Source organism: Erythrolamprus reginae, chromosome 5 (assembly GCF_031021105.1).
Source record: "Erythrolamprus reginae isolate rEryReg1 chromosome 5, rEryReg1.hap1, whole genome shotgun sequence".
NCBI lineage: Eukaryota > Metazoa > Chordata > Lepidosauria > Squamata > Dipsadidae > Erythrolamprus > Erythrolamprus reginae.
Window position 1 is genome coordinate 18,985,749 of NC_091954.1, and position 26,875 is coordinate 19,012,623.

Consider the following 26,875-nt stretch of genomic DNA (forward strand, 5'->3'; position numbering starts at 1 on the left):
AGGAGGACGAGAAGCCGCTGCAGCCACCCCCAATCCCCCCCCCTTCCCTGGGTGCCTTCCAAAGGCCCCTGGAAAAAGGCAGGAGGTAGCAACAAGGCGCGAGGACAAGCAGGCAGCTTGGTGGAGGGGAAGCGCTGAGGGGCTCTCCTCCTTCCCCACCCCCGCGCTTCTCTCCCGCCCTGGCTTTTGCTTTGTCCACAGATTTCCCCGCAGTTCAAAAGGAGGCAAGAGGTGGCCTGGATGAAATTGCGGGGAAATCATGGGGCGAAGCGAAAGCCAGGGCGGGAGAGAAGCGCGGGGGTGGGGAAGGAGGAGAGCCCCTCAGCGCTTCCCCTCCGCCAAGCTGCCTGCTTGTCCTCGCGCCTCGTTGCTACCTCATGCTGCTCCCACCATGGCTGCGCGCGGTTCCGGTGCCCCTGGTTGAAGGTCGTCCTGTGGCTGGTCTTGGGCTTTACGGTGGCTTCCTGGTTCCCTCTCCTCCCTCCGCCTGTGTCTACCGCCAGCGCCTCATTCTTCGGAGCTGCCGCTTCCTTCCAGGCAGCCCAGCCACGCTGCCGTAGAAAGTGCAGAGGTTATTGCCGCCGCCTCTGCCTCCACTCAGGGAGCCACCGTGGTTGAGCTGAGGGAGAGGAAAAGGCGCGTTGACCACCGTGGCTCCCTGAGTGGAGGCAGAAGCGGTGGCAATAACCTCTGTGCTTTCTACGGCAGCGTGGCTGAGCTGGACGGAGGGAAGCGGCAGCTCCCACTCGAGGAACCCACGGCAACGGGCGACGGCTTGGTGGGAGGCGACGGCGGGAGACACAGGCGGTGGGAGGAGAGGGAACCAGGAAGCGACTGTGAAGCCCAAGACCACCCACAGGACGACACTCAGGCAGGGGCGCCGGCAGCGCCCCGCCCAGCTTGAGCTTCTCGCAGCACACCTGGCCATGTCTCGCGGCACACTACTGTGCCACGGCACACCGGTTGGGAAACGCTGATCTAAAGGATACAGACATGAGAGTTTTAATGGTAATTAGATGGTTTCTCCTATACTTTGATTTATTTTTTGATAGTAATTTATTTGTAATATAAGTCTGATAATTTGATTTTTTTTGCCATTGTTGAAATTCCTGACCTATGGTTTCCTGGAGTTACCAGTGACCAATGTTCTGGGAATACCAATGACTCTGCAGATTCAATAATACAACAATATGACCAGGGGTGGGTTCTAACTTACCTCGCTGGTGGTTTGCTTCTTCCCGCTACTGGTTCGGGAAAACCAGTCCAAACCAGGAGGGACCCACCTCCAACATTGATTGTATAAAGCAACTTGTGTGATAACATGAATAGATCGTAGTTACTTGAAAAAAAAAGTTGTTGAAAACCACTAGAGGCTCTGTTGTATTTGTGCCATTAGGACATTGATATAGAAGTTTTGGCACTGGTTAATGACACAGTGGGAACAATGATGACTTGTGGATATGATGACCAGCGATGTGAAGTTGGTGTCATTATTGGTAAGTTTATATTCTTTTAGTTAGAAGACAGGGTCAAACTAGCTAATGTTAAGACTTACTTTCAGAACTTTAAGTTTAATTTGAATAAATTATAGATATCTTTTTAAAAAATCTTTTAATAATTTAATCTCTGCATTTTGCTCTAGGCCAGGGGTAGGCAAAATTGGCTCTTCTATTACATGTGGACTTCACCTTCCAGAATTCCTGAGCCAATCATGCTAGCTCAGGAATTCTGGGAGTTGAAGTCCAGATGTCATAGAAAAGCGTCTAGGCTAATACATTTATTTTATCATTGTTTTGGCCTTCTTTTTGGCCAATTTTTGCTCTCCCCAGGCTTCAGGAAAGCCTCTTGAGGCCTGGGGATGGCAAAAAACAACCCAACCAGAAGTTCATTTGTATGTTCAGCCACAGGCTCTTTTTCGTTGTCAGAGATCTTCAGGAACTTCTTCGGCTTTGGACAGTTGCAGTCTCTCACATCTCAACCCATTTCTTCTGCAGCCGGCAAGGCTTTTTTGAAGGTCTTTGCAGCTGATAACAGAGCTATAGATTGATCCAGGACTCTGCTATTGGCTACAGAGATCTTCAGGAAAGCCTTGCAGGCTGCAGAAGAAATGAACCGAGTTGTGGGAGGTCTGGTTGCAACTACAGTCATACCTCGTCTTACGAACCTAATTGGTTCCAGGGGGAGGTTCGTAAGACGAAAGGTTCGTAAGATGAAACATTGTTTCTCATAGGAAACAATGTAAAGTCAATTAATCCGTGCAACAAAAAAAAAACCCCGCAAAAAAAACCGCTGCCGCGCGGCTGTGACCTTTTAAAACAGCTGTGCGGCTTCCCAGCCGTCTCCCGAAGCCGAACGCCAAACCCGAACTTCCGCGTTCGGCGTTTGGCGGCTGCTGGGAAGCCCCCCAGCCCGGCTGTCACCTTTTAAAACAGCCGCGCGGCTTCCCAGCAGCCTCCGAACGCCAAACCCGGAAGTTCGGGTTTGGCGTTCGTAAGACGAAAAAAGTTCGTAAGAAGAGGCAATTTTTTTCTGAACCCCGGGTTCGTATCTTGAGTTGTTCGTAAGACGAGGGGTTCGTATCTTGAGGTACCACTGTATCTGAAGGTAAATAGTAGGGCAGCTCCACAGCTTCAGTGAGGCCTAGGCTAAAGTGACCAGATTTCTACACTGGTAAAGAGGGACACCATTGTAGTTTTGAAAAGCATTTTAGATTGAACTGTGGGAGCGTTTATTCATCTCTCTGTTTTGTTTTGTTTTTCACCTTTCCAAATGTGATGGCTGAACAGGAACAGGCACCAACGCTTGCTACATGGAAGAGATGAGCAATATTGATCTAGTAGAAGGGGATGAAGGCCGGATGTGCATTAACACTGAATGGGGAGCTTTTGGAGATGATGCATCTCTGGAAGACATCAGGACAGAGTTTGACAAGGAGATTGACTCAGGGTCTATAAATCCTGGAAAACAATTGTAAGTGGATTTGTCAGGCTGTTGTAAGGTTTCCTTCTACAGTGGTACCTCTACTTACAAACTTAATGCGTTCTGTGACCAGGTTCTTAAGTGGAAAAGTTTGTAAGAAGAAGCAAATTTTCCCATAGGAATCAATGTAAAAGCAAATAGGGTAGAGGCACTGTTTTCTCCCAGAATATTCCTAGAGAGACCCCACGGAGGCTTCTCCCCACCTTTTCCAGCCCTGTTTCCTCCCAGGAGATTCCTAGAGAGGCCACACGGAGGCTTCTCCCCACCTTTTCTGGTTACAGTTTCGGAGGTTTGGGTTTTTAAGTGGAAAATGGTTCTTGAGAAGAGGCAAAAAAATCTTGAACACCCGGTTGTGGATGCTGTCAAAGTCCCTAGTGAGGGCTATGTCCTCAAAAGGGGCTAAGTGCAACCCAGCCGTGTGGGGTCACCCACGAACACGAATCCTAGAAAGAAAAACCTGGACACATTCTCTCTCTGGGTGAAGTGACATGGTGTAGAGCCATGTACCCCTTTTTATTTAGGAACATAAGGAAATGGGGTATAATTACATATACATGTCAAATGATACATCCAACAACACAACTTCAAACGTATCTTTTGAGTTCTTCCTTTTCCCACAGATATCAAGAAATGATTTCCTTGAAAACTCTTTCCAAGAGCAGATGTTCCTCACACCTAATTTCTCTGAAGTCTTCTGTCTTATCTTGCTAATCTTCCTTAATCACCCTGTCATGCTGTTGTATGCTTCAGGCAATGTAAATTCCCCCCTTTGATCCTATAATGTCCTGTCTGGAGTGGTGAAAACTTTGTTTATTGTGAGATGTTTATTTGAGCCCTTTTGTTTCCCTGTTGTAATTGCCAGGAATGCAGATTAGGCGAGTTTAGTGCCTTTCCTGTCCTGGGTTATAGAATCAGGGTAAGAGTATTTTTTATGCTAGAGGTCCAGATTAATAAATCCTATTCTAACAGCTATACTGCAACACCCGATTCTTATCTAGAAAGGTTTGTAAGTAGAGGCGTTCGTAGGTAGAGGTACCACTGTATTAAGGTAGCAAATGATGCTAGTGCTTCTCAACCTTGACAGCTTTAATATGTGTGGACTTCAGCTTCCAGAACCCTTCAGCTAGCATGTTGACTGAGGAAATTCTGGGAGTTGAAGCCCATACATCATAAAGTTGCTACAGGGGAGAAACACTGAATTAAGGCATACATTGGAACAGAAATTACACTGAATAAGTGTTTGTTTATAAAAATTTGTTAGCGCCCATCTCACCACACGGAACTCTGAGTTTAGCTCTAAGAATTGATGTGATTAGCTGATGTGCTATATAAGGGGATTGGAAAGAGTTGCAGTCCAAATACCTAGGGGTGAAATCCAGCAGGTTCTGGAGAACCAGTAGTGGAAAATTGGGAAGTTCAGAGAACCGACAAAAGCCACCTCTGGTTGCTCCCAGAATGTGTTGGAAATGGAGATTTTGCAATATTCTTTCCCAAGGAATAGGGAGGGAATGGAGATTTTGCAGCATTTTCCCCCTGCCATTTATTTTATTTATTTATTTATTTATTTATTTGCCATTCAAATATAGTATTGTTTGTTTGTTTTGTCCAATACACAATGAAGGTTATAGAGGATATACTCATAGTAAAATATATCAGAGGAAGAATAGAAGAGAAGATATAGTGTTGTGGTTAGCTCCGGCCCAGCTCCTGCCCCAAGCAATGTGGAGGTGGATGTGGGGGAAACATCCACATGCTCCAGGCCTGTTTTTCTTCCAGTAGAGTATGTCTCCTCTGACCAGGGAAGCGTGAGTGACAGGGAAGAGGGGAGTTTGGCAGACAGCCCAGAAGGAGATCAGTAATCTGTATCATCCCTGGATTCTTAACAAGAATTAATGACACATCCACGCATGCGTAGAGTGATGCATAGGAGACAACAACTGAAGGATTATTACAAGAGAAAATGAGGCCACCTGTGGTTGGGTGGGGCTGTTGTAATTAGTGCTACAGATAAAAGTGCAGCCTGGTGTTTTAGCCTCATGGCAGTTTATCTGATTCATTGTTTCGTCAAGATCGTGGTTTTTGCTCTTCAGGATTGTGTGTGTGGACTCTCTGGACTTTAGAATTGGACTCACTTTCCCAGTTATTGGATGAGCAATTGGGCTGCAGTTAACCTGTGCCTTGTGTGTACCAGGAAATCCCTTTGACATTTAAAAAGGGAGCTGTTTCTATTTTTCTGTTTATAAAAACGTTTGGGTTTTCCTTTCATCGTGTGGTGTGTGTCTTCCTGGACTAATTACCCTGTAATTACGGGTGGTTGAGACACGCCGGCAGAACACTCATAGTAAACTATATCAGATGAAGAATAGAAGAGAAGATATAGGAATAAAATATATCAATGAAAGAATAGAAGAAAAGATATAGGAATAGAAGAAAAGATATAGGAGATATAGGAGAGACAATAAGACAGAGGACAGAAGGCACACTAGTGCACTTATGCACGCCCCTTACTGACCTCTTAGTATTGTAGTATGTTTAACATAATATAAGTATAAAGTAGAGATAGAAAAGACAAAAAGACATTAGGACAGGGATGGTAGGCACGAAGGTGCACTTCTGCACGCCAAGTCACATCCACAGAACTGGTAGGTTAAAAAAAATATATCAGATTTTACTACTGGTAAATCCTCTATTCCAAAGGTGTTTTAAAGACATCTCTACTAGCTTTTGGTTCAGATAATTTACAAATGGATGGCTTAAAAAACCGCCAGACAAACGTGAATAGTGATGTACCCTAAACTAGTTTTTTTCTCAGCCGTGGCAACCTTAAGGGCTCCACAAATTTCCTGGCAGTCAGCCATTCTGGGAGTTGAAGTCCACAAGTTGTGAAGGTTGAGAAACATTGAGGTATACTGACCATGAACTGACACATTTTAGACACTTGGCAGATTATTTATCCAGAGTGCAAAAATACCATCCTGAAATAATTCCAAAACATCAGATGGACGTATTTTAAAACATATGATTTCAGCAACCGAGTTGTCGAAGCATGGAACTCATTACCTGACTCAGTAGTGTCAACCCCTAACCCCCAACATTTTTCCCTTAGACTATCCACGATTGACCTCTCCCGGTTCCTTAGAGGTCAGTAAGGGGCGTGCATAAGTGCACCAGTTTGCCTTCCGTCCCCTGTCCAATTGTCTCTCCATATCTCATTTATCTTGCAGCACCAAACCAGACAGTTATAGAGGTGCAGATGACAGACTCAATGATTTCTGTAGAGGAATCATTGAGTCTGTCATCTGCACCTCTATAACTGTCTGGTTTGGTGCTGCAACCCAACAGGACCGACACAGACTTCAGAGGATAATCAGAACTGCAGAAAAAACAATTGCTGCCAACCTGCCTTCCATTGAGGACCTGTATACTGCACGAGTCAAAAAGAGGGTGGGGAAAATATTTACTGACCCCTCACATCCTGGACACAAATTGTTTCAACTGCTACCCTCAAAACGTCGCTACAGAGCACTGCACACCAAGACAACTAGACACAAGAACAGTTTTTTCCCAAACCCCATCACTCTACTAAACAAATAATTCCCTCAACACTGTCAGACTTTCTACTAAATCTGCACTTCTATTCTACTAGTTTTTCTCATCATTCCTTTCACCCATTTCCTCCCATGTTGACTGTATGACTGTAACTTGTTGCTTATATCCTAAGATTTTCATTAATATTGCTTCTTCATTGCTTATTTGACCCCTATGACAATCATTAAGTGTCATACCACATGATTTTTGACAAATGTATATTTTATTTTATGTACGCTGAGAGCATATGCACCAAGACAAATTCCTTGTGTGTCCAATCACACTTGGCCAATAAAATTCTATTCTATTCTATTCTATCTTTTCTTCCTTTCAAATTTGTTCACCTATACTTTTATATCTTTTCTTCTATTCGTTTCTTTAGTTATATTACTACATATCTATCCTCTTCAATGTGTATTATGTATTGGACTAAATAAATAAAAAAAAATATGTTTTTGAAAAGAAAATTTTCATTGGGTGAAATAAAATTCGTCATCTGTTGTGATGGGAGATTTTCACAGAAAGTCACATGAACATGAAATGGAGTTTGGAGCACCACCATTTAAACTTTTTCGACACCACTCTACAGAGATATCTAACATTTGACTGTTCTCTCTTTGAATATAGGTTTGAGAAGATGATTAGTGGATTATACCTGGGAGAACTGGTCAGGCTTATCCTTTTAAAAATGGCAAGAAAAGGCTTGCTTTTCAATGGGAAGTTATCCACAGCGCTCTGTACTAAGGGCAAGATTGAGACAAGATATGTGGCCGCTATGGAAAAGTAAGAGGTTTGAGTCTACAATATCTTTTTTAGTCTTCGTTCCCTTAAAAGCTGAAAGGGTAAGCATGTACAATTATATTTGTTCTTAAAAACACAGCAAATTGTGCTCTCGTGGATTAACCCAGTTATTTTCCTGGAAATATTTCCATCTCTTGAAAGTTAACTAAATACATGGTCCAAAGTGAGTTGGCTGCTTTAAGCAGCAGACTCAGGCTTCAATATTATCATTAGAACCACAGGGAAGATATCTTTATGCAAGAATAGCAGCTAAGAGTTTTTAAAGAAAACAATAATTAATTAATTGACTTAATATTCAGATTTTTCCTGGCAGAAAATAAGGGAGGCATTTGTGAGATTTTTGGGGCGGAGGGGGAAACGTAACTTGGAGATTCATGCAAAATAGAAGAAATAATATAGGTACTTCTCAACTTATGACAATTCATTTAGTGGCCGTTTGAAGTTACAATGGCACTGAAAAAAAGTGACTTACGACTGTTTTTCAAACTTATGAATATCCCCATAGTCACGTCTTCAACATTCAGATGCTTGGCAACTGACCCATATTTATGAAGGTTGCAGAGTCCTGGAGTCACGTTTGTGACCATCTAATAAGCAAAGTGAATGGGGAATCACTTAAGAACTGGATTCACTTACGAACTGTGTTGATAACTTAACAACTACAGTGATTCACTTAACAATTATAGGGCAAATTCATGCAGTAACAGTCTCTCTTAGGAACTGTTAAATCACTGCACCGGAGACTTCTGTTCGTTCAACACATTGTTTATTAACAGAGTTGTTATTTCTTTAAATGAACACAACAGGAACATAAATTTGGGGCTCAGTTGTGATTGTAAAAGGCTACCTATAAAACATTGTTTACTCTTCTATAATGTGGCAAATAGACCTGGTAGACACTGATTTGAGAATAGCATAATTGCTGCTTCAACTTTAGCTGCTGCTAAAGCAGCCCCACAGTAGTCTTCATTTTGATTCTCCAGGTCATCTCTGTGACTCTCTAGAAAGATCCTTCCTTCCTTCCTTCCTTCCTTCCTTCCTTCCTTCCTTCCTTCCTTCCTTCCTTCCTTCCTTCCTTCCTGCCTGCCTGCCTTCCTTCCTTCCTTCCTTCCTGCCTTCCTGCCTGCCTGCCTGCCTTCCTTCCTTCCTTCCTTCCTTCCTTCCTTCCTTCCTTCCTTCCTTCCTTCCTTCTTCCCTCCCTCTAAAATAATCAAGGCAGCTATGAATATATGATGAAACAGCGTTCTGAAAGGTCCCTCTTGCAGCCAGCGGTGGGTTCCTCCTGGTTTGGACTAGATTGGCTGAACCATTAGTGACCTGCTGATGATGTCATGGTTGGTGCCGATCCATGTGCACCGCCATCTTTTTTTGAATTTTTAAGAGATTTTTTTACCCCTTTTTTGATGGCTTCTCCTCTTCCGCTGCTTGAAAAAGGGCCCTCCCTCCTTGGTTAATAGTGACCTTTATTTCTTCACCCAAAGCACAGCTGATCAGCTCCTCAGCTGTGTTTCGGGCTGAATCCTGCTACTGAGCACGCGCGGAAGTAAAATTGCATGAGGGGATGCACATACGTGAAATGTCGCAATGCGAGCCGATGATAAAGGTAAATGGAACCCACCCCTGCCTGCAGCATAATTTGTAATTCGCATCCTCAACTTTTAAGAAGTCACTTTATCCTGTAACTGAAATGCCATTTTCCTAATTTTTTGGCTGGGCACCAGGAATAAAGAAGGCCTGAGAAACACAAAAGACATCCTGAGGGAACTAGGCCTGGATCCCTCCGAAGAGGACTGCATTGCTGTCCAGCACGTTTGCACAATCGTTTCATTTCGTTCGGCCAACCTCTGTGCCACGGCCCTGGCGGCAATACTGACGCGGCTTCGTGAAAATAAAAAACTGGCGAGGCTCCGAACCACAGTTGGAATCGATGGGACTCTGTACAAGACCCATCCACAGTAAGTCGAATGTTAAGAGTGTGGAGCAGAAGAGGTGTGGACAACGCTTCCTTCTTCCAGTGAGTCACAGGATCAATTAGATGTCTGAACTGCATGCTGCGCTTCAGTCTAATGCAGGGATAGACAAAGTTGGCTCTTCTATGACATGTGGACTTCAACTCCCAGAATTAATAATTATTATTATTAATAATAATAATAATAATAATAACAACAACAATAATAATTTATTAGATTTGCATGCCGCCCTTCTCCGCAGACTCGGGGTGGCTCACAACAATAATTATTTATTTATTTATTTATTTATTTATTTATTTATTTATTATTTGTTTGTTTGTTTGTTTGTTTGTTTGATTTGATTTGTATGCTGCCCCTCTCTGAAGACTCGGGGCGGCTCACAACAGCAATAAAAACAATATAACAGTGGAACAAATCTAATATTAAAAATATATAAAACATAAAATATCAAAAACATATAACAATATACAATGTAACAAATCTAATATTAAAATAAAGTATTTAAAAAAACCGTCATTTAAAAAAACAACAACACAAGCATACCATACATAAAGTCTATAAGCCTGGGAGAGATGTCTCAATTCCCCCATGCCTGGTGATATAGGTGGGTCTTAAGAAATTTACAAAGGGCAAGGAAGGTGGGGGCAGTTCTGATCTCTGGGGGGAGTTGATTCCAGAGGGCCGGGGCTGCCACAGAGAAGGCTCTTCCCCTGGGGCCCACCAGACGACATTGTTTAGTCGACGGGACCTGGAGAAGACCAACTCTGTGGGACCTTATCGGCCACTGGGATTCGTGCGCCGCCGGCAGAAGACGGTCCTGGAGATATTCTGGTCCGATGTCATGTAGGGCTTTATAGGTCATTATCAACACTTTGAATTGTGACCGGAAACTGATCGGCAGCCAATGCAAGCCACAGAGTGTTGGAGAGACGTGGGCAAATCTAGGTAACCCCACAATGGCTCTCGTGGCCACATTCTGCACGATCTGAAGTTTCCGAATACTTTTCAAAGGTAGCCCCATGTAGAGAGCATTGCAGAGGTCGAACCTCGAGGTGATGAGGGCATGAGCGACTGTGAGCAATGACTCCCTGTCCAGATAGGGCCGCAACTGGTGCACCAGGCGAACCTGTGCAAACGTCCTCCTCGCCACAGCCAAAAGACGATGTTCCAATGTCAGCTGTGGATCGAGAATTCCTTAGCTAGCATGATTGGCTCAGGATTTCTGGGAGATAAAGTCCATATGTGGTAGAAGAGCCAACTTTGCCCCTGGTCTAATGATATGCACATGTATTTAAAGATAGGCAGATGTAGTGGTACCAACCAAGGTCTCCTTCAGAATGGAGATGGCAGTAAAATAGTATGTAGGTCTGATGGAGGTAAAGATGGCTTGCAAGAATGAGAAGCCAAGGAGAGACATGGTAAACGGTATTGGAACATTTAGATTGATCTTTTTCAAATTTGGCAATTTTAAGATGGGTGGATATCAACTCCCAGAGTGCTAGCTGGGGAATTCTGAGAGCTGAAGTCCGTCCAAGTTTTATTTTATTTTTATTTATTTTATTTAAGATAACAAGTATAAACATGAACACAGGAAATGAGTACAAATAAATGGGGACAGTAGGCATGCTGGTACACTTATGCTTATGCACGCTATACAGACCTCTTAGGAATGGGGTGAGGTCCATGGTAGACAGTTTAAGATTGAAGTTGATTATTTGAACTGATTAATTCTTCTTTTTTTAAAAGTCTATTTATTAATTTTCAAAAAAACAAAAGCATTAAAAAGAAACATGTACATTGCTACAAACACCTGTATCCAATATCTTTTGTAATTATTTTATTTATTTATTTTGTCCAATACACAATAATATACAATGAAGGTTATAGAGGATATAGTAGAGAAGAAATACGAGATATAGGAGGGACTATAGGACAGGGGACGGAAGGCACTCTAGTGCACTTATGTACACCCCTTACTGACCTCTTGGGAATCTGGAGAGGTCAACCGTGGATAGTCTAAGGGTAAAATGTTGGGGGTTAGGGGATGATACTACGGAGTCCGGTAATGAGTTCCACGCTTCAACAACCCGATTACTAAAGTCATATTTTTTACAGTCAAGTTTGGAGCGGTTAATGTTAAGCTTGAATCTGTTGTGTGCTCTTGTGTTGTTGTGGTTGAAGCTGAAGTAGTCTTTGACAGGCAGGAGATTTCAATCAACATATGATCTTGTGGGCAATATTTAGATCATGTTTAAGGCGTCGTAGTTCTAAGCTTTCAAGACCCAGGATTGTAAGTCTAGTTTCGTAGGGTATTCTGTTTCAAGTGGAGGAATGAAGGGCTCTTCTTATGAAGTATCTTTGAACATTTTCAAGGGTGTTAATGTCTGAGATGCGATATGGGTTCCAAACAGATGAGCTGTATTCGAGGATGGGTCTGGCGAAACTTTTGTAAGCTCTGGTAAGTAGTGTGAGATTTCCAGAGCAGAAGCTACGTAGGATTAGATTAACAACTCTTGAGGCCTTCTTAGCGATGCTGTTGCACTGGGCTTTGGCACTTAGATCTTTAGTTATTAGTATCCCAAGGTCCTTGACCGAGTGGGGATTATCTGTGATAATTCGTTTATTAAGTTTGTATTTGAAGTTCTGATTCTTTTTGCCGATGTGTAGGACAGAGCATTTGCTGGTTGAGATTTGGAGTTGCCATGTGTTGGACCAATCAGAAACTGAGTCTAGGTCTTTTTGTAGGGTAGTTGTGTTATCAGTGGTGTTGAAGAGTTTTACATCATCTGCAAAAAGAACACAAGTTGCTTGTGATGAGGTCGCAAAGATCGTTGATGTAGAGAATGAAGAGTGTAGGTCCCACTACATTTTACAATATTTTCAGTGTAATATATCATATCACTAATATATGTTTATTTATTTATTATATATCCGAAGGATAGAGAAGAGAAAAAGAATTTAATTATCAAATTACTATATATTCGTTGTTTTTGTATACATTTACACTTTATACTTTATCTATTCTGTTTGTTTTTAATCCATTCATACCATCTATTCCATACTTTTTCCATTTCTTCATTTTTAATTCCCTTAATTTCCCTTGTCATCTCATCCATTTCTACATATCTATAATTTTTTTCAATGACATTACTCTCTATTGGAATTGTTTCTTTCTTCCACATTTGGGCTATTGGTATTCTGACTTCTATTGTAATGTGTGTCACTAGATGAAGTGTCTGTTTACTATATTTCTTTTTCCAATTTCCTACTAGCATTCCTTCTGGAGTGAAATCGATATCTTCTTTTGTAATTTTGAACTGATTAATTGTTCTAATGGTCAGGGAAATTCTCCTCTAAGTTGCTTCTCTCCTTGATTAGTTGCCACCCATTGCTTTTTGTCCTACCCTCGGGTACTTTGGAGAATAGCTTGACTCCCTTGTGGCAGCCCTTGAGATATTGGAATACTGCCACCATGTCTCCCCTAGTCCTTCTTTTCATTGAACTAGTCATACCCAGTTCCTGTAATCGTTCTTCATATGGTTTAACCTCCAGTCTCCTAATCATCTTTGTTGCACTCTTTGTAGAGTCTCAACATACTTTTTGCATCCGTGGCGACTAGTGATGGGTGAACCCAACGGTGTTCAGGTTCGGTAAGTTCGGATGAACTTTACGCAAAATTCGGCCGAACCCGAACCGAACCTGAACCCAAACAGGGAATCCCACCAAGAGATTCCGGGGAGTGGAGCTTTGACATCATATATACCGGCAGGTTGCTAAGGACGCCAAGGTGATCACTTCCTGGATTCCATGGAATCCAGGAAGTGATCACCTTGCCGTCCTTAGCAACCTGCCGGTGACGTCAAAGCTCCGAATGCCGAACGTGACCCCGAACTTTGCCCAAAGTTTCAAAAAATTTCGTGCTCGTATTCGACATACCGAACACCACAAAATTCGGTACGGACCCGAATTGTGCGGGTTCGGTTCGCCCATCACTAGTGGCGACCAAAACTGAATGCAGTATTCCAAGTGTGGCCTTACCAAGGCATTATAAAATGGTATTAACACTTCATGTGATCTTGCATTGAGGACCCAGATTGTTGGGGGCAATATGCTAATTCTGTAAACCACTTAGAGAGGACTGTATAATTCAATTCAATTCAATTTATTAGATTTGTATGCCGCCCCTCTCCGAAGCATCATGAAGTGGTATACAGTGATCCCTCGGTTAGCGCGGGGGTTACGTTCCAAGACCTCCCGCGCTAACCGATTTCCGCGTTATACTGGATGCGGAAGTAAAAAACCTTCTGCGCATGCGCGCCCTGGCCGCACATGCGCAGAAGGTGGAGCGACGCAAATTCGGAGGCTGGCAATGCAATGGTGATTTTTCCGGGCTCCTTGCCGCTACCCCCCGCCCGATTCGCCCCGCTCACCGTCATTCTTAAAAGCTCTGAAGGATGAAAGGAATGGAGAATTGCCAGAGCACCATGAGAACAACAAACTGGAGGATGTGGATGGTGAACCGCGGGCCGCCTCGCCTACGCTCTCCGGACTGGCGGCGGCTGAAAGAGAGTCCAACCCGAGGGGCGCCGGGCCGAGAAGCGGCGACGCGGGCTGGCCGGCCCGAGGCGCCTCGACCCCGCGTCCTCCCCTCTGCTTTCCGCGGCGTTTGGTCTCGCCCGCGCCTCCGCTCCCTGCCATGTTGGATTGCACGGCCGGCGCCGGGGAGAAGTTGCAAGTTTAGTGCCTGTCGGGAGAGCGGGCGGAAGGCGCGAGGATTTCCCGGCTGGCTCGCGCGGGAGCCCCCTTCAGGAGTTGCTGCCGCCGCTCCGCAACCCGCTCGCGGCGCCCCCTCAGGTCGCCGCCCCGATGCGGCCGCAGTAAAGCGCGGGGGAGGCAGGCTGCTGCGCCGCCACCCTCCAGGAGACGCGGGGCCCGACCCCCCCAACCGCCCCCAGGCGAGCTTAAGAGAGGCAGCGGCGGAAACAACAGCCAGCAGCAACAGCAGCAGCCCCCGCCGCCGCGGAGGGTCTCCAACGTGGGCTCCCTGCTGCTCCCCCCTCGGCTCCCCCCCTTACCAGCCCCGCCGCGGAAGGCTCCATTCTGTTCCCTGCCGGCCCGATTGAGCGGCCGGCGGTCTCCATTCAGGGAACAGAATTAAAAAAAAATTTTTTTTAAAAAAATTTTTAAAAAAAAAAATTTTTTTTTAAAATAATATTTTAATATTTTATTTTTTAAATAATATTTTTTGAAAAACCGCGTTGCAGCGTTTCGCGCTAATCGAGAACGCGCAAGTCGAGGGACCACTGTACAGTCTAAATGCTATTACTGTTGCATTAAAATATACTGCTCAAAAAAATAAAGGGAACACTTAAATAACAGAATATAACTCCAAGTAAATCAAACTTCTGTGAAATCAAACTGTCCACTTAGGAAGCAACACTGATTGACAATCAATTTCATTTTGTTGTCAGTGCATTCAACTTTGTACAGAACAAAGTATTCAATGAGAATATTTCATTCATTCAGATCTAGGATGTGTTATTTGAGTGCTCCCTTTATTTTTTTTTTAGCAGTGTATATTGGCTAGACTGGAGACATCAAGAGAGAGGCTTGAATGTTGATGCCTACACTCTCTGTCTAGAAAAATATTGGACAGACTTGCCTATGACTATAGTTTTTTGCTATCAGTTTTGGTCTAAAAAAAGTGATGATACTCAACCCAATTGTAATTTAAGATGCATTGTGAAGACTTTGGAATCAAATAGCCTAGTGGTCTGGAAATGTTCTTTGTCTTTGGTTACCAAGTAATAGACCAAAACAAGAGCAAATTGTGTATCATTTGCTCAGCTGATTAATATTTGTCTACTGAGGCAGAAAGTGGGGTTAAATGAAGCATAATTCTGACACAGCAAAAGCACTTATTTCCAGCCAAGTCCAGATTTAAATTTCTGAAGGCAGAAGCTCTTCTTCATATGGGGATCGATTCCACAGTTTTTGAAAAAAAAATTATTATTATTATTATTATTATTATTATTATTATTATTATTATTAATTAGATTTGTATACCGCCCCTCTCCACAGACTCGGGGCGGCTCACAGCAATGATAAAACAATATACAGTAACAAATCTAATACAGTAATACCTCATGATACGAACTTAATTGGTGCAAGGAGGAGGTTCGTAAGACGAAAGGTTCGTAAGACGAAACATTGTTTCCCATAGGAAACAATGTAAAGTCAATTAATCCGTGCAACAACAAAAAAAAAACCCCGCAAAAAAACGCTGCCGCCCGGCTGTGACCTTTTAAAACAGCCTGGGGGCTTCGGCATTGGGAGGCTGCTGAGAAGCCCCCCGGCTGTTTTAAAAGGTCACAGCCGGGCAGCGGGGCTTCTCAGAGAAAGTTCGGGTTTGGGAGGCTGCTTTGAGGAGGCGGGGAAGCCTCTTGCAGCAGCTGCCACAGCCGCCGGCTTCCCCGCCGCTCGCCCGCCGAGGATGCTGACCTGCTGCCTCGCGGGGAAGCTGGGCAAGAGCGATCTTCTGCCGGCCATGGGCGAGCGGCGGGGAGTCGCCCATGGCCGGCAGAAGATCGCTCTTGCCCGGCTTCCCTGCGAGGCTTCCCCCATCCTCGCCCGCCGCCCGCCCGTCCAGAATGCTGACCTGATGCCTCGCGGGGAAGCCGGGCAAGAGCGATCTTCTGCCGGCCATGGGCGAGCGGCGGGGAGTCGCCCATGGCCGGCAGAAGATCGCTCTTGCCCGGCTTCACCGTGAGGCATCAGGTCAGCAAGAGCGATCTTCTGCCGGCCATGGGTGATTCCCCGCCACTCGCATTGAGGTGGGGGGGCTGTCAGGACACCCCCCCACCCCAGCACTTTGCATCCCGCCGGCTAAGAGCAATCGGGCAGCAGCTTCTGCCGGACACGGGTAATGAGCGGGACAGAGAAGCGGGGAGAATCAGGAGGCTCCTTTGGCGGCTGGAGGCTGCCTGGCTTTGTGGTTTTGGCTGGGGGAGGAAGCAGTAGGACCTTCCTAACTCCCTCCCCCCCAGCCAAAACCCCAAAGCCTGTTTGCTGCCACACGATTTAGCCAGGACAGGAGCGAAGTGACGTGGAGGAATGGGGAGCTGAAACCAGGCGGTTTCAGCTTTCCATCCATCCACGTCACTTCGCCGCTAAATCGTGTGGCAGCAAACATGCTTTGGGGGTTTGGCTGGGGGGGAGGGAGTTAGGAAGGTCCTACTTCTTCTCCCCCCCAGCCAAATCCCCAAAGCATGTTTGCTGCCACACGATTTAGCGGCGAAGGGACGTGAAGGGATGGAAAGCTGAAACAGCCCGGTTTCAGCTTTCCATCCATCCACGTCACTTCGCCGCTAAATCGTGTGGCAGCAAACATGCTTTGGGGATTTGGCTGGGGGGGAGGGAGTTAGGAAGGTCCTACTTCTTCTCCCCCCCAGCCAAATCCCCAAAGCATGTTTGCTGCCACACGATTTAGCGGCGAAGGGACGTGAAGGGATGGAAAGCTGAAACAGCCCGGTTTCAGCTTTCCATCCATCCACTTCGCCGCTAAATCGTGTGGCAGCAAACATGCTTTGGGGGTTTGGCTGGGGGGGAGGGAGTTAGGAAGGTCCTACTTCTTCTCCCCCCCAGCCAAATCTCCAAAGCATGTTTGCTGCCACACGATTTAGCGGAGAAGGGACGTGAAGGGATGGAAAGCTGAAACAGCCTGGTTTCAGCTTTCCATCCATCCACGTCACTTCGCCGCTACATCGTGTGGCAGCAAACATGCTTTGGGGGTTTGGCTGGGGGGGAAGGAGTTAGGAAGGTCCTACTTCTCCCCCCCAGCCAAAACCCCAAAGCATGTTTGCTGCCACACGATTTAGCGGCGAAGGGACGTGAAGGGATGGAAAGCTGAAACCGCCCGGTTTCAGCTCCCCAATCCTCCACGTCACTTCGCTCCTGTCCTGGCTAAATCGTGTGGCAGCAAACAGGCTTTGGGGTTTTGGCTGCGGGGGAGGGAGTTAGGAAGGTCCTACTTCTCCCCCCCCAGCCAAAACCCCAAAGCATGTTTGCTGCCACACGATTTAGCGGCGAAGGGACGTGAAGGGATGGAAAGCTGAAACCGCCCGGTTTCAACTCCCCATTCCTCCACGTCACTTCGCTCCTGTCCTGGCTAAATCGTGTGGCAGCAAACAGGCTTTGGGGTTTTGGCTGGGGGGGAGAAGTAGGACTTTCCAGCAGCCTCCGAACGCCGAACGCGGAAGTTCAGGTTTGTTCGGCTTCGGGAGGCTGCTGGAAAGCCGCCTGGCTGTTTTAAAAGGTGACCGCTGGGCTGGGGGGCTTCCCAGCAACCTCCCGAACCCCGAATTTGCCGAACTTCCGGGTTGGGGTTCGGGGGGGGGTGCTGGGAAGCCCCCCAGGCCGGCTGCGACCTTTTAAAAGAGCCGCGCCGCTTCCCATCTGTCTCCTGAAGCCGAACGCGGAAGTTCGGCTTTGCCGTTCGGCTTCAGGAGACAGATGGGAAGCGGCGCGGCTGTTTTAAAAGGTCGCAGCCAGCCTAGGGGGCTTCCCAGCACCCCCCGAACCCCCAACTTGTGCCGAACTTCCGGGTTCGGGGTTTGGGGGGGTGCTGGGAAGCCCCGCCGCCTGGCTGTCACCTTTTAAAACAGCCGCGCGGCTTCCCAGCAGTCTCCAAACACCGGTTCGTAACTCGAAAAAAGTTTGTAAGAAGAGGCAAAAATTTTGTGAACCCCGGGTTCGTATCACAAGTTGTTCGTAAGACGAGGGGTTCGTATCTTGAGGTATCACTGTATTAAAGTTTAAAATAACAATTTTACATTAAAAAGCCTAAAAAACCCCAATATATAAAAGAAACATACACGCAAACATATCATACATACAGCTACATAGGCAAGGGGGGGGGAAGTCTCAGTTCCCCCATGCCTGACGACAGAGGTGGGTTTTAAGAAGTTTATGAAAGGCAAGGAGGGTGGGGGCAACTCTGATCCCTGGCGGGAGCTGGTTCCAGAGGGTCGGGGCCGCCACAGAGAAGGCTCTTTCCCTGGCTCCCACCAAACGACATTGTTTAGTCGACGGGGCCCAGAGAAGACCAACTCTGTGGGACCTAACCGGCCGCTGGGATTCGTGCAGCAGAAGGCGGTCTTGCAGATATCCTGGTCCAGTGCCATGAAGGGCTTTATAGGTCATAACCAACACTTTGAATTGTGACCGGAAACTGATCGGCAACCAATGCAGACTGCGGAGTGTTGGTGTAACATGGGCATATTTGGGGAAGCCCATAATTGCTCTCGCAGCTGCATTCTGCACGATCTGAAGTTTCCGAACACTTTTCAAAGGTAGCCCCATGTAGAGAGCATTACAGTAGTCGAGCTTCGAGGTGATGAGGGCATGAGTGACTGTGAACAGTGACTCCCAGTCCAAATAGAGCCGCAACTGGTGCACCAGGCGAACATGTACAGGTGTGGGTTCCAGATTGCTTTACTAGTGGTTCGTTCAGGGATGCGCTGCCTGGGCATGTGCATATTGTGTGCCATGCGGGCACTTCATGCGGGCATGCAGTACAAAAAACCCCCTCTGTACATATGCAGAAACAAAAAACAAGATGGTGCTGCCTATGGCAATGCTGAGAGAACCATCTCGGGGGTGTGGCAGGCTTGAGCCGCTGGTGGTTCCAGTAACCTAGGCCACTAAGTTACTACCGGTTCTATGGAACCAGAGGTGGGTTCCTCCCAGTTCGGACCAGTTCATCCGTACTGGTAGCAATCTGCTAGTGATGTCACAATGACATCACGGAATCGGTTTGGTCATTGCCAGTCCATGGGTGCTGCCATCTTTCCCCCACCCCACTGGTGCATCGGTTGAAGCTTGGAGAATCCCCAAATTGTGGATTTGCTGCTTCAATGGTAGAACTGCTGCAGAACAATGTAGGGAGGGCAGGCCCTTCTGTCCCAACCAACCAGAAGGAACAGTGTTATTAAGACTGTCCTGTTAATATAAATATAATTTATATTATATTTTATTTATCCTGGCGGGACCCAGGAGAAGAGCCTTCTCTGTGGTGGCCCCGACCCTCTGGAACCAGCTCCCCCCGGAGATTAGAACTGCCCCCACCCTCCTTGCATTTCGTAAAGTTCTTAAGACCCATCTCTGCCGTCAGGCATGGGGGAACTGACACATCTCCCCCGGGCCTATACAGTTTATACATGGAATGTTTATGTGTGTGTTTGCTTTTAATAATGGGGTTTTTAGTGTTTTTTAAATTATTAGATTTGTCCTTACATTGTTCTTGTTATTGTTGTGAGCTGCCCCGAGTCTATGAAGAGGGGCGGCATACAAATCTAATAAATAAATAAAATAAATAAATAAATAAATAATAATAATTTATTAGATTTGTATGCCGCCCCTTTGCGAAGACTAGGGGCGGCTCACAGCAATAATAAAAACAATGTTATAGCGAAACAAATCTAATATTAAAAAAGAAAGCATATAAAACGCTATCATATTTAAAAAACCAAACAACACATACATACCAAACATAAAATATAAAAGCCTGGGGGAAGGTGTCTCAACTCCCCCATGCCTGGCGATACTTGAGTAGTTTGCGAAAGACAAGGAGGGTGGGGGCAGTTCTAATCTCCAGGGGGAGTTGATTCCAGAGGACCGGGGCTGCTACAGAGAAGGCTCTTCCCCTGGGGCCCGCCAAGCGACATTGTTTAGTCGACGGGACCCGGAGAAGGCCAACTCTGTGGGACCTTATCGGTCGCTGGGATTCGTACGGTAGCAGGCAGTTCCGGAGGTACTCTGGTCCAATGCCATGTAGGGCTTTAAAGGTCATAACCAACACTTTGAATTGTGACCAGAAACTGATCTGACATCCAGGGGTGGGCAGCAGGCAGGACGGGGTGGAACCCAGTTCCACGGGCAGAAATGAAGATGCGTGCACAGCTCCAGCTGATTGGTGGCTGTCACTTCCTGGATTACTGATCTCGGCTCGGCTCTCCTTTTTCCCCCTGCTGCTGCTGCTGCGTCTGCGCTCCTTGCTTTTTTCCTCTTTCCTCCTTCCTGGCCTCGGACGAGCTTCCCTCTCTCTTGCCCAGCTCCCCTCCAGCTTCCCGCGGCCACCTCCCGCCTGAGGTGCAAGCAAAAGGCGTGGGTGGAAGCGGCGCTGGCAGCACTTATACTTCTGGCAGCACCCGTTCGCCTAGCTACCCAGCCTGAGGCCTGAGGCTGGGGGGGGGGGACCCAGGAAGGGGAGCGCGGGAAACACGAAGCAAATTGTCAACCCAGCGAGCGATACTGGTAAGGTTGTAAATCAAGGTCTTAACAGTTCGTTCAAGTCACTCCCACCAGATCACATGGCCGGCAATCACTCCTACCCAGTCACATGACAATTAAGCCATACCCACAAAATAAGCCACACGTAAGCTGCTGGTGTTGTGCAATGGGTGCATCGCATGGTGTAAGTTTGGTTCAATTGTTGTCATCTCCTCGCTCTTCCTTGTAGGTACGCCAAGCGTCTTCATAAGGTCGTCCGGCGGCTGGTGCCCAATTGTGATGTCCGATTTCTGCTTTCGGAGAGCGGAAGTGGGAAGGGGGCGGCCATGGTCACTGCCGTGGCATACAGGCTGCTGTCTCAGCGGAAGCAGATTGATGAGGTCTTGGCCCTTTTCAAATTAACCCAAGAGAATCTCATTGAGATAAGAAACAAAATGAGGACAGAACTGGAGTACGGCCTGAAGAAAGAAACCCACCCGGCAGCCACTGTGAAAATGCTGCCAACGTTTGTTTGCAGCACTCCGGATGGCACAGGTACTTCCTCATTTCTTTCACAGTTGTGTAGGCTGCCTGCTTTGGGGAGCTCAGTGGGGTTTACAAAAATCTGAAAGGAAAAACCCTAAAACCAGTCAACGAAGCAGTGGAAGTGATGTGCCGGTGCCTGGAGGCTGTTGGGGCCTGGATGTGTGTCAGCAAACTCAAACTCAACCCAGACAAGACGGAGTGGCTGTGGGTCTTACCTCCCAAGGACAATTCCATCTGTCCTTCCATTACCCTGGGGGGAGAATCATTGACCACCTCAGAGAGGGTGCACAACTTGGGCGTCCTCCTTGATCCACAGCTCACATTAGAGAAACACCTTTCAGCTGGGGCGAGGGGGGCGTTCACCCAGGTTCGCCTGGTGCACCAGTTGCGACCCTATTTGAACTGGGAGTCACTGCTCACAGTCACTCATGCCCTCATCACCTCGAGGCTCGACTACTGTAACGCTCTCTACATGGGGCTACCTTTGAAAGGTATGCCTATGTTACACCAACACTCCACAGTCTGCATTGTTGCCGATCAATTTCCAGTCACAATTCAAAGTGTTGGTTATGACCTATAAAGCCCTTCATGGCACCGGACCAGATTATCTCAGGGACTGCCTTCTGCTGCACGAATCTCAGCGACCAGTCAGGTCCCACAGAGTGGGTCTTCTCCGGGTCCCGTCAACCAAACAATGTCATTTGGCGGGACCCAGAGGAAGAGCCTTCTCTGTGGCAGCCCCGGCCCTCTGGAACCAACTCCCCCCAGAGATTAGAATTGCCCCCACCCTCCTTGCTTTTCGAAACCCACCTCTGCCCCCAGGCATGGGGGAACTGAGATATTCTCCCCCCCTAGGCCTTTACAATTTTATGCATGGTATGTCTGTATGCATGATTGGTTTTTATATAATGGGCTTTTAACTGTTTTTAGTATTGGATTTTGTTATATACTGTTTTATTGCTGTTGTTAGCCGCCCCGAGTCTGCGGAGAGGGGCGGCATACAAATCCAATAAACAAACAAACAAACAAACAAACAAACAAATAAATAAATAAATAAATAAATAAATAAATTAGTAACTGATTAACTACCTTCTAGGCCAGTGATGGCGAACCTATGGCATGGATGTCAGAGGTGGCACATGGAGCCATATCCACTGGCACGTGAGCTGTTGCCCTAGCTCAGCTCCAACGTACATGTGTGTGCCTGGGCAGCTGATTTTTGGCTCACACAGAGGCTCTGGGTGGGTGTTTTTGGCTTCCAGAGAGCCTGGTGGCAGAGATGGGTTTTAAGAAGCTTACAAAAGGCAAGGAGGGTGGGGGCTGTTGACTCTCCATCTGAGGGCTGATGGATGGCACAGGCTCTGCCTCTGTCTTAGGCCACAACAGACAGTTTTAGGGAAGGTGGATTGTACATATATAGCATTCTCAAAATGCCGTGAATCTAAATTTCTACTGATCTTTCTTGTGGATACTAAAAATATATAAGTGATAAATGGAATTTGACCCAGCATTTTGCATTTTAAAAATGAAGTGTCTTTGGTCTAGATGTGCTAAAACACTATTTAACATGCATAAAAAGTTTAGGTGATTCTGATATACTCTAAACTAGTAGTTCTCAACCTTTCTAGTGGCACGATCCCTTAATACAGTTCCTCGTGTTGTGGTGGATCCCCAAACATAAGTCTAGCGCCAATTCTCCCAACAGAGCTTTAAGCTAATTGGCAGGAAGGTCAGAGGGACACCCCCACTGTAAACACCTGATTGTTTGGATTGTAAAAATATGTTTCAAGGTGCCAGAGTAGAAGCTTTAGATCCTAACACCAAGGGAAATTTCTCTTTTCTCATGGTCTTAGGCGATCCCTGTGAAACAGCTGTTCGACCCCCAAAGGGGTCCCGACCCCCAGGCTGAGAAACACTGGAAAAAGCTGGAGAACGGTCAAGGATAGGTCGGAACTACAGGGAGTCCTTGACTTATAACCATTCATTTAGTGACTGTTCCAAGGTAGAACGGCACAGAAAAAAGTGACGACCATTTACACACTTACAATCATTGCAGCATCGCCATGATCACATGATCAAAATTTGAATGCTTGGGAACTGGCATGTACTTGTTCTGTCTGGGTTCCCCCAGACCTCAACACCAACTGGAAAAAACAGCCAGACACTCTGGTAAAAGCAAAAGTACTTTATAGCTGGAAAAAATAAACACAGAGGAAAACCTGTTCTTCCCAACAGACAGGCTATAATACTTTACAGCAGAGTCCTGATGTCCAGACAATACAGCAAGCTTCTTGCTGGCACACCCACCCCAAGGTTTCAATAGTCAAAGGCACAAACCAGGATTCCAAGACGCCAAAGTTCACAGCTAGGTCCCAAGACTCTCAAAGATAAAACTCCACAAGCCAGGAAGGGTGGGTCTGCCTTTTAGCCTTTCCAAAGAGCACCACACCCAAACCCAGCTGTTGCCTCTTTAATGCTGAAAGTACCTAGCCAATTGGTCCATTCGCTGTGTAGCTCTTCTCTGTCTCAGATCAATTATGGCTTGTGCATTTTCCTCTAAGGAATCCAGGCTGCTTGCTGGGGAGAGCTCCCTCTGGGGGGACTCTGGCTGTCCTCCCTCTTCTTCAGCCTGGGATTCCTCCTCCTCGTCTGCCTGCACCTCCTGTTCCTCATCCTCTCCCTCTGAGCTGGAAACCGACAGAAGATCAGCCGTTCCCTGAGGGGCCTCAGACGGAACCACAACAGTACTTAGCACAGTTTCAGTATTCCAGGGTCATGTGATCCCCTTTTGAAACTTTCTGACCAGGAACGTCAATGGGGAAACTGGATTCACTTAACATCTCTTATCCTAATTTAGCAGCTCTCTTAGTAACTGAGGCAAGAAAATTTGCAGAATGGGGCAAAGTTTACTTGACAAGTGTGTTGCTTGGCAATGAAAATGTTGGGCTCAATTGTTGTCCTAAGGTGAGGATTACCTGTACGTCTAAATATGAATTACCTACATCTGAGAGCAAATTTGCCTAGAATTCAGTACATCTTAGACGGGCAATAGCTGGACAAGGAACTGCTGTGACTTAGGCTTCACCAAATCACAAAACAGATTCCTTGTCCTGAAAAACCCCTTTTTATTCGGCTAATGTGAATTCCTAGCGTTCACATCCAGCAAATTTCTGCCAGACAATCTTTCAAGGGTGAATTACAAACACAGACCTTATCAATCCTTGGATAGTGTTCTGCTGGGCTCTATGGTATGAGTCTCCCGAAAATTCAAGGGTACAAATTTCAGACACACACACACACACTTGAAAGTTCAAAAACAATGTTCTTTATCACAAAAATTCAAAAGAAACAAAGCACCCGTCCCAAAACAACCTGGTAGTCTGTACAATCCCCTTAATCAGTCCTCAAGTACTTAGCTAGCAGCTGTGAAGAAACATCACAGCCCTCCTTCTTCCACGAAGTGAAACACACACACTTTGCTCTGCTTTGGTTTCAAAGTTGTGAAAAATCAACAAACAGCAAGGCACAGTCCTGAAGAACAACGATCAGATAATCTTCCACAACGGCCCAAGCCAGCACACTGCTATTTATATCAGCAGCTCTAATTGCTGGAGCCCCACCCAAACACAGGTGGCCTCTCTTATCGCCTGTAATATTTCCTCAATTGGTCTCTTCTATGCATAAGTCTGCGCCTGTGTGGGTTTAACACTTCCTCATCCGAATCAACCGAAGATCATGGAGATTGGCTTCCTGGGTTGTGTGCCAAGTCCCCCTCTTCCAAGTCACCCCCACCTTCTTCTTCGTCCGAGGAAACTGCACTACCTGACTCTGTCGGCAATAAAACAGGCCTATGATATGTTGATGTTTCCCCTGCATCCACCTCCACATTCCTTGGGGCAGGAGCTGGGCCAGAGCCGATAGCTTCTTGATGCAACACTGTAGAAGGAAATACTTGGCAAGAAGTCTCTCAATTAAGCAAATCTTCATACAAATGAACTAATTGTCTCCTTTAAACACTACTCCCCTTTCACTCCTATTTGTTTCCTATGGGAAGGGCCATTCAGCATCCCCTTGTGCTTTTACTCCCAAGTCAACTTCTGTACCTTATTTGTTCTCTTCTCCTGACAGCTCTGTGCATGTGCACATTGGGAGCAGGCTCCAGTTGTTCTTCAGCCCCGCTTATCTCCGACTCTGAAGGTAGCTGATAACTGTCGGACGTCCCTGGCCCCGTCTCTGCCTCTGATGCAGAGCACTCATCAGAGCCTTCCCTAGACTCCAGGACTGGCCCACGTTTCTCCCCAACCTCCTCACTGTCTGAGTCTCTCTCCAGATCCGCTAGCCACTGGCGAGCCGCAACAGGAACTTTCTAAGCAATTGAGAAGGATTTTAGTAAATATTGATTTTTCTTTTGCAGAAAAGGGAAAATACTTGGCTCTTGATCTCGGAGGAACAAATTTCAGAGTTTTGCTTGTCAAAATCAGAAGTGGAAGAAACAAATCGGTTCGGATATACAATAAAATATTTGCAATTCCTCTGGAAATTATGCAAGGAACCGGAGAGGAGGTAAATGTTAATTCTTAACTACTGTATTTTTCGGAGTATAAGACGCACTGGAGTATAAGACGCACCTTAGTTTTTGGGGAGGAAAATAGGGAAAAGAATTTGCTTACCAGGTATTCATCTGGCTAGCATCCTTAGCTAGCACATTATTTTATACCCCAGTTAGGGCTTTAAAAAAACTTTATTTGGAGAGCATAACAATGAAAGAGCTTGCAAGCCGGTAAGAACTGGGAACATCATCAGCACCTGGTTAGGGCTGGAATGAAACTTATTTGGAGAAAGTTAGGGCAACGAAAACCCCCCTGCAAAGACTGAGAGCTTGGGAAACATTCTTTGCAGAGAGAAACAATGAAAGAGCCTGCAAGGTAAAAGCTGGGAAGATCATTAGCACCTGGTTAGGGCTGAAAAAAAAGGCTACATTCAGCGTATAAGATGCATCCACTTTTAGGGAGGAAAATGGTGCGTCTTATACACTGAAAATATGGTATTTATTCCTGGGATTTATATTCGATCCCAGTCTAACAGGACTGTGAACAATTTCGCTTGCTGATCCACATGTATTTAAAACACTGGTATTAAGTGCTGACTCTTATTACTATTGTTTTTTCCCCTTACAGTTATTTGATCACATTGTCCAATGCATTGCAGACTTTTTGGAATACATGGGACTAAAAGGTGCCCGGCTGCCCCTTGGTTTTACTTTTTCTTTCCCCTGCAGGCAAACAAGTATTGATAAGGTGAGAAGGCAGGGATTTTTCCACCTTGATTGGCTTCTACTCTTAATGTGGTTTTAATTGGCGCTCAATTTTGCATGCTTTTTAATAGATTTTGTGCTTCCATTCCTGTTCAGTTATCTCTAGCAGAGTCTTTAATATCTACACACCCCTCACATCCTGGACATAAATTGTTTTAACTTCTACCCTCAAAATTCAATTCAATTTCAATTCAATTTATTAGATTTGTATGCCAACCCTCTCCGAAGACTTTATAAATGACATTAGAGCAGTGATGGTGAGCCTTTTTTTTTGCTCGAGTGCTAAAAAGGTGCACACACCATCCACAGACTCCAGAGGATTTCCTAAAGCCTGGGGAGGGTGAAAAACAATCCAATGGCCCAACTGGGAAAACAATCCAATGGACCTTACTGATGGGACCGCCTTCTG

At 46.0% G+C, this 26,875-nt stretch overlaps 1 protein-coding gene across 1 annotated transcript in view; it reads left to right on the top strand.

The window, feature by feature from the left end:
* The window catches only part of LOC139167578 (hexokinase HKDC1-like), a 66,154-nt gene that overhangs the window by 23,132 nt on the left and 16,147 nt on the right, over window positions 1–26,875 (top strand). Inside the window, exons 6-12 of the mRNA XM_070752188.1 lie at window positions 1,397–1,496; window positions 2,787–2,970; window positions 7,195–7,350; window positions 9,090–9,323; window positions 20,857–21,161; window positions 25,567–25,715; window positions 26,330–26,449. Coding sequence (XP_070608289.1) covers window positions 1,397–1,496; window positions 2,787–2,970; window positions 7,195–7,350; window positions 9,090–9,323; window positions 20,857–21,161; window positions 25,567–25,715; window positions 26,330–26,449 — 1,248 coding nt within the window. The remainder of the gene's footprint in view (window positions 1–1,396; window positions 1,497–2,786; window positions 2,971–7,194; window positions 7,351–9,089; window positions 9,324–20,856; window positions 21,162–25,566; window positions 25,716–26,329; window positions 26,450–26,875) is intronic.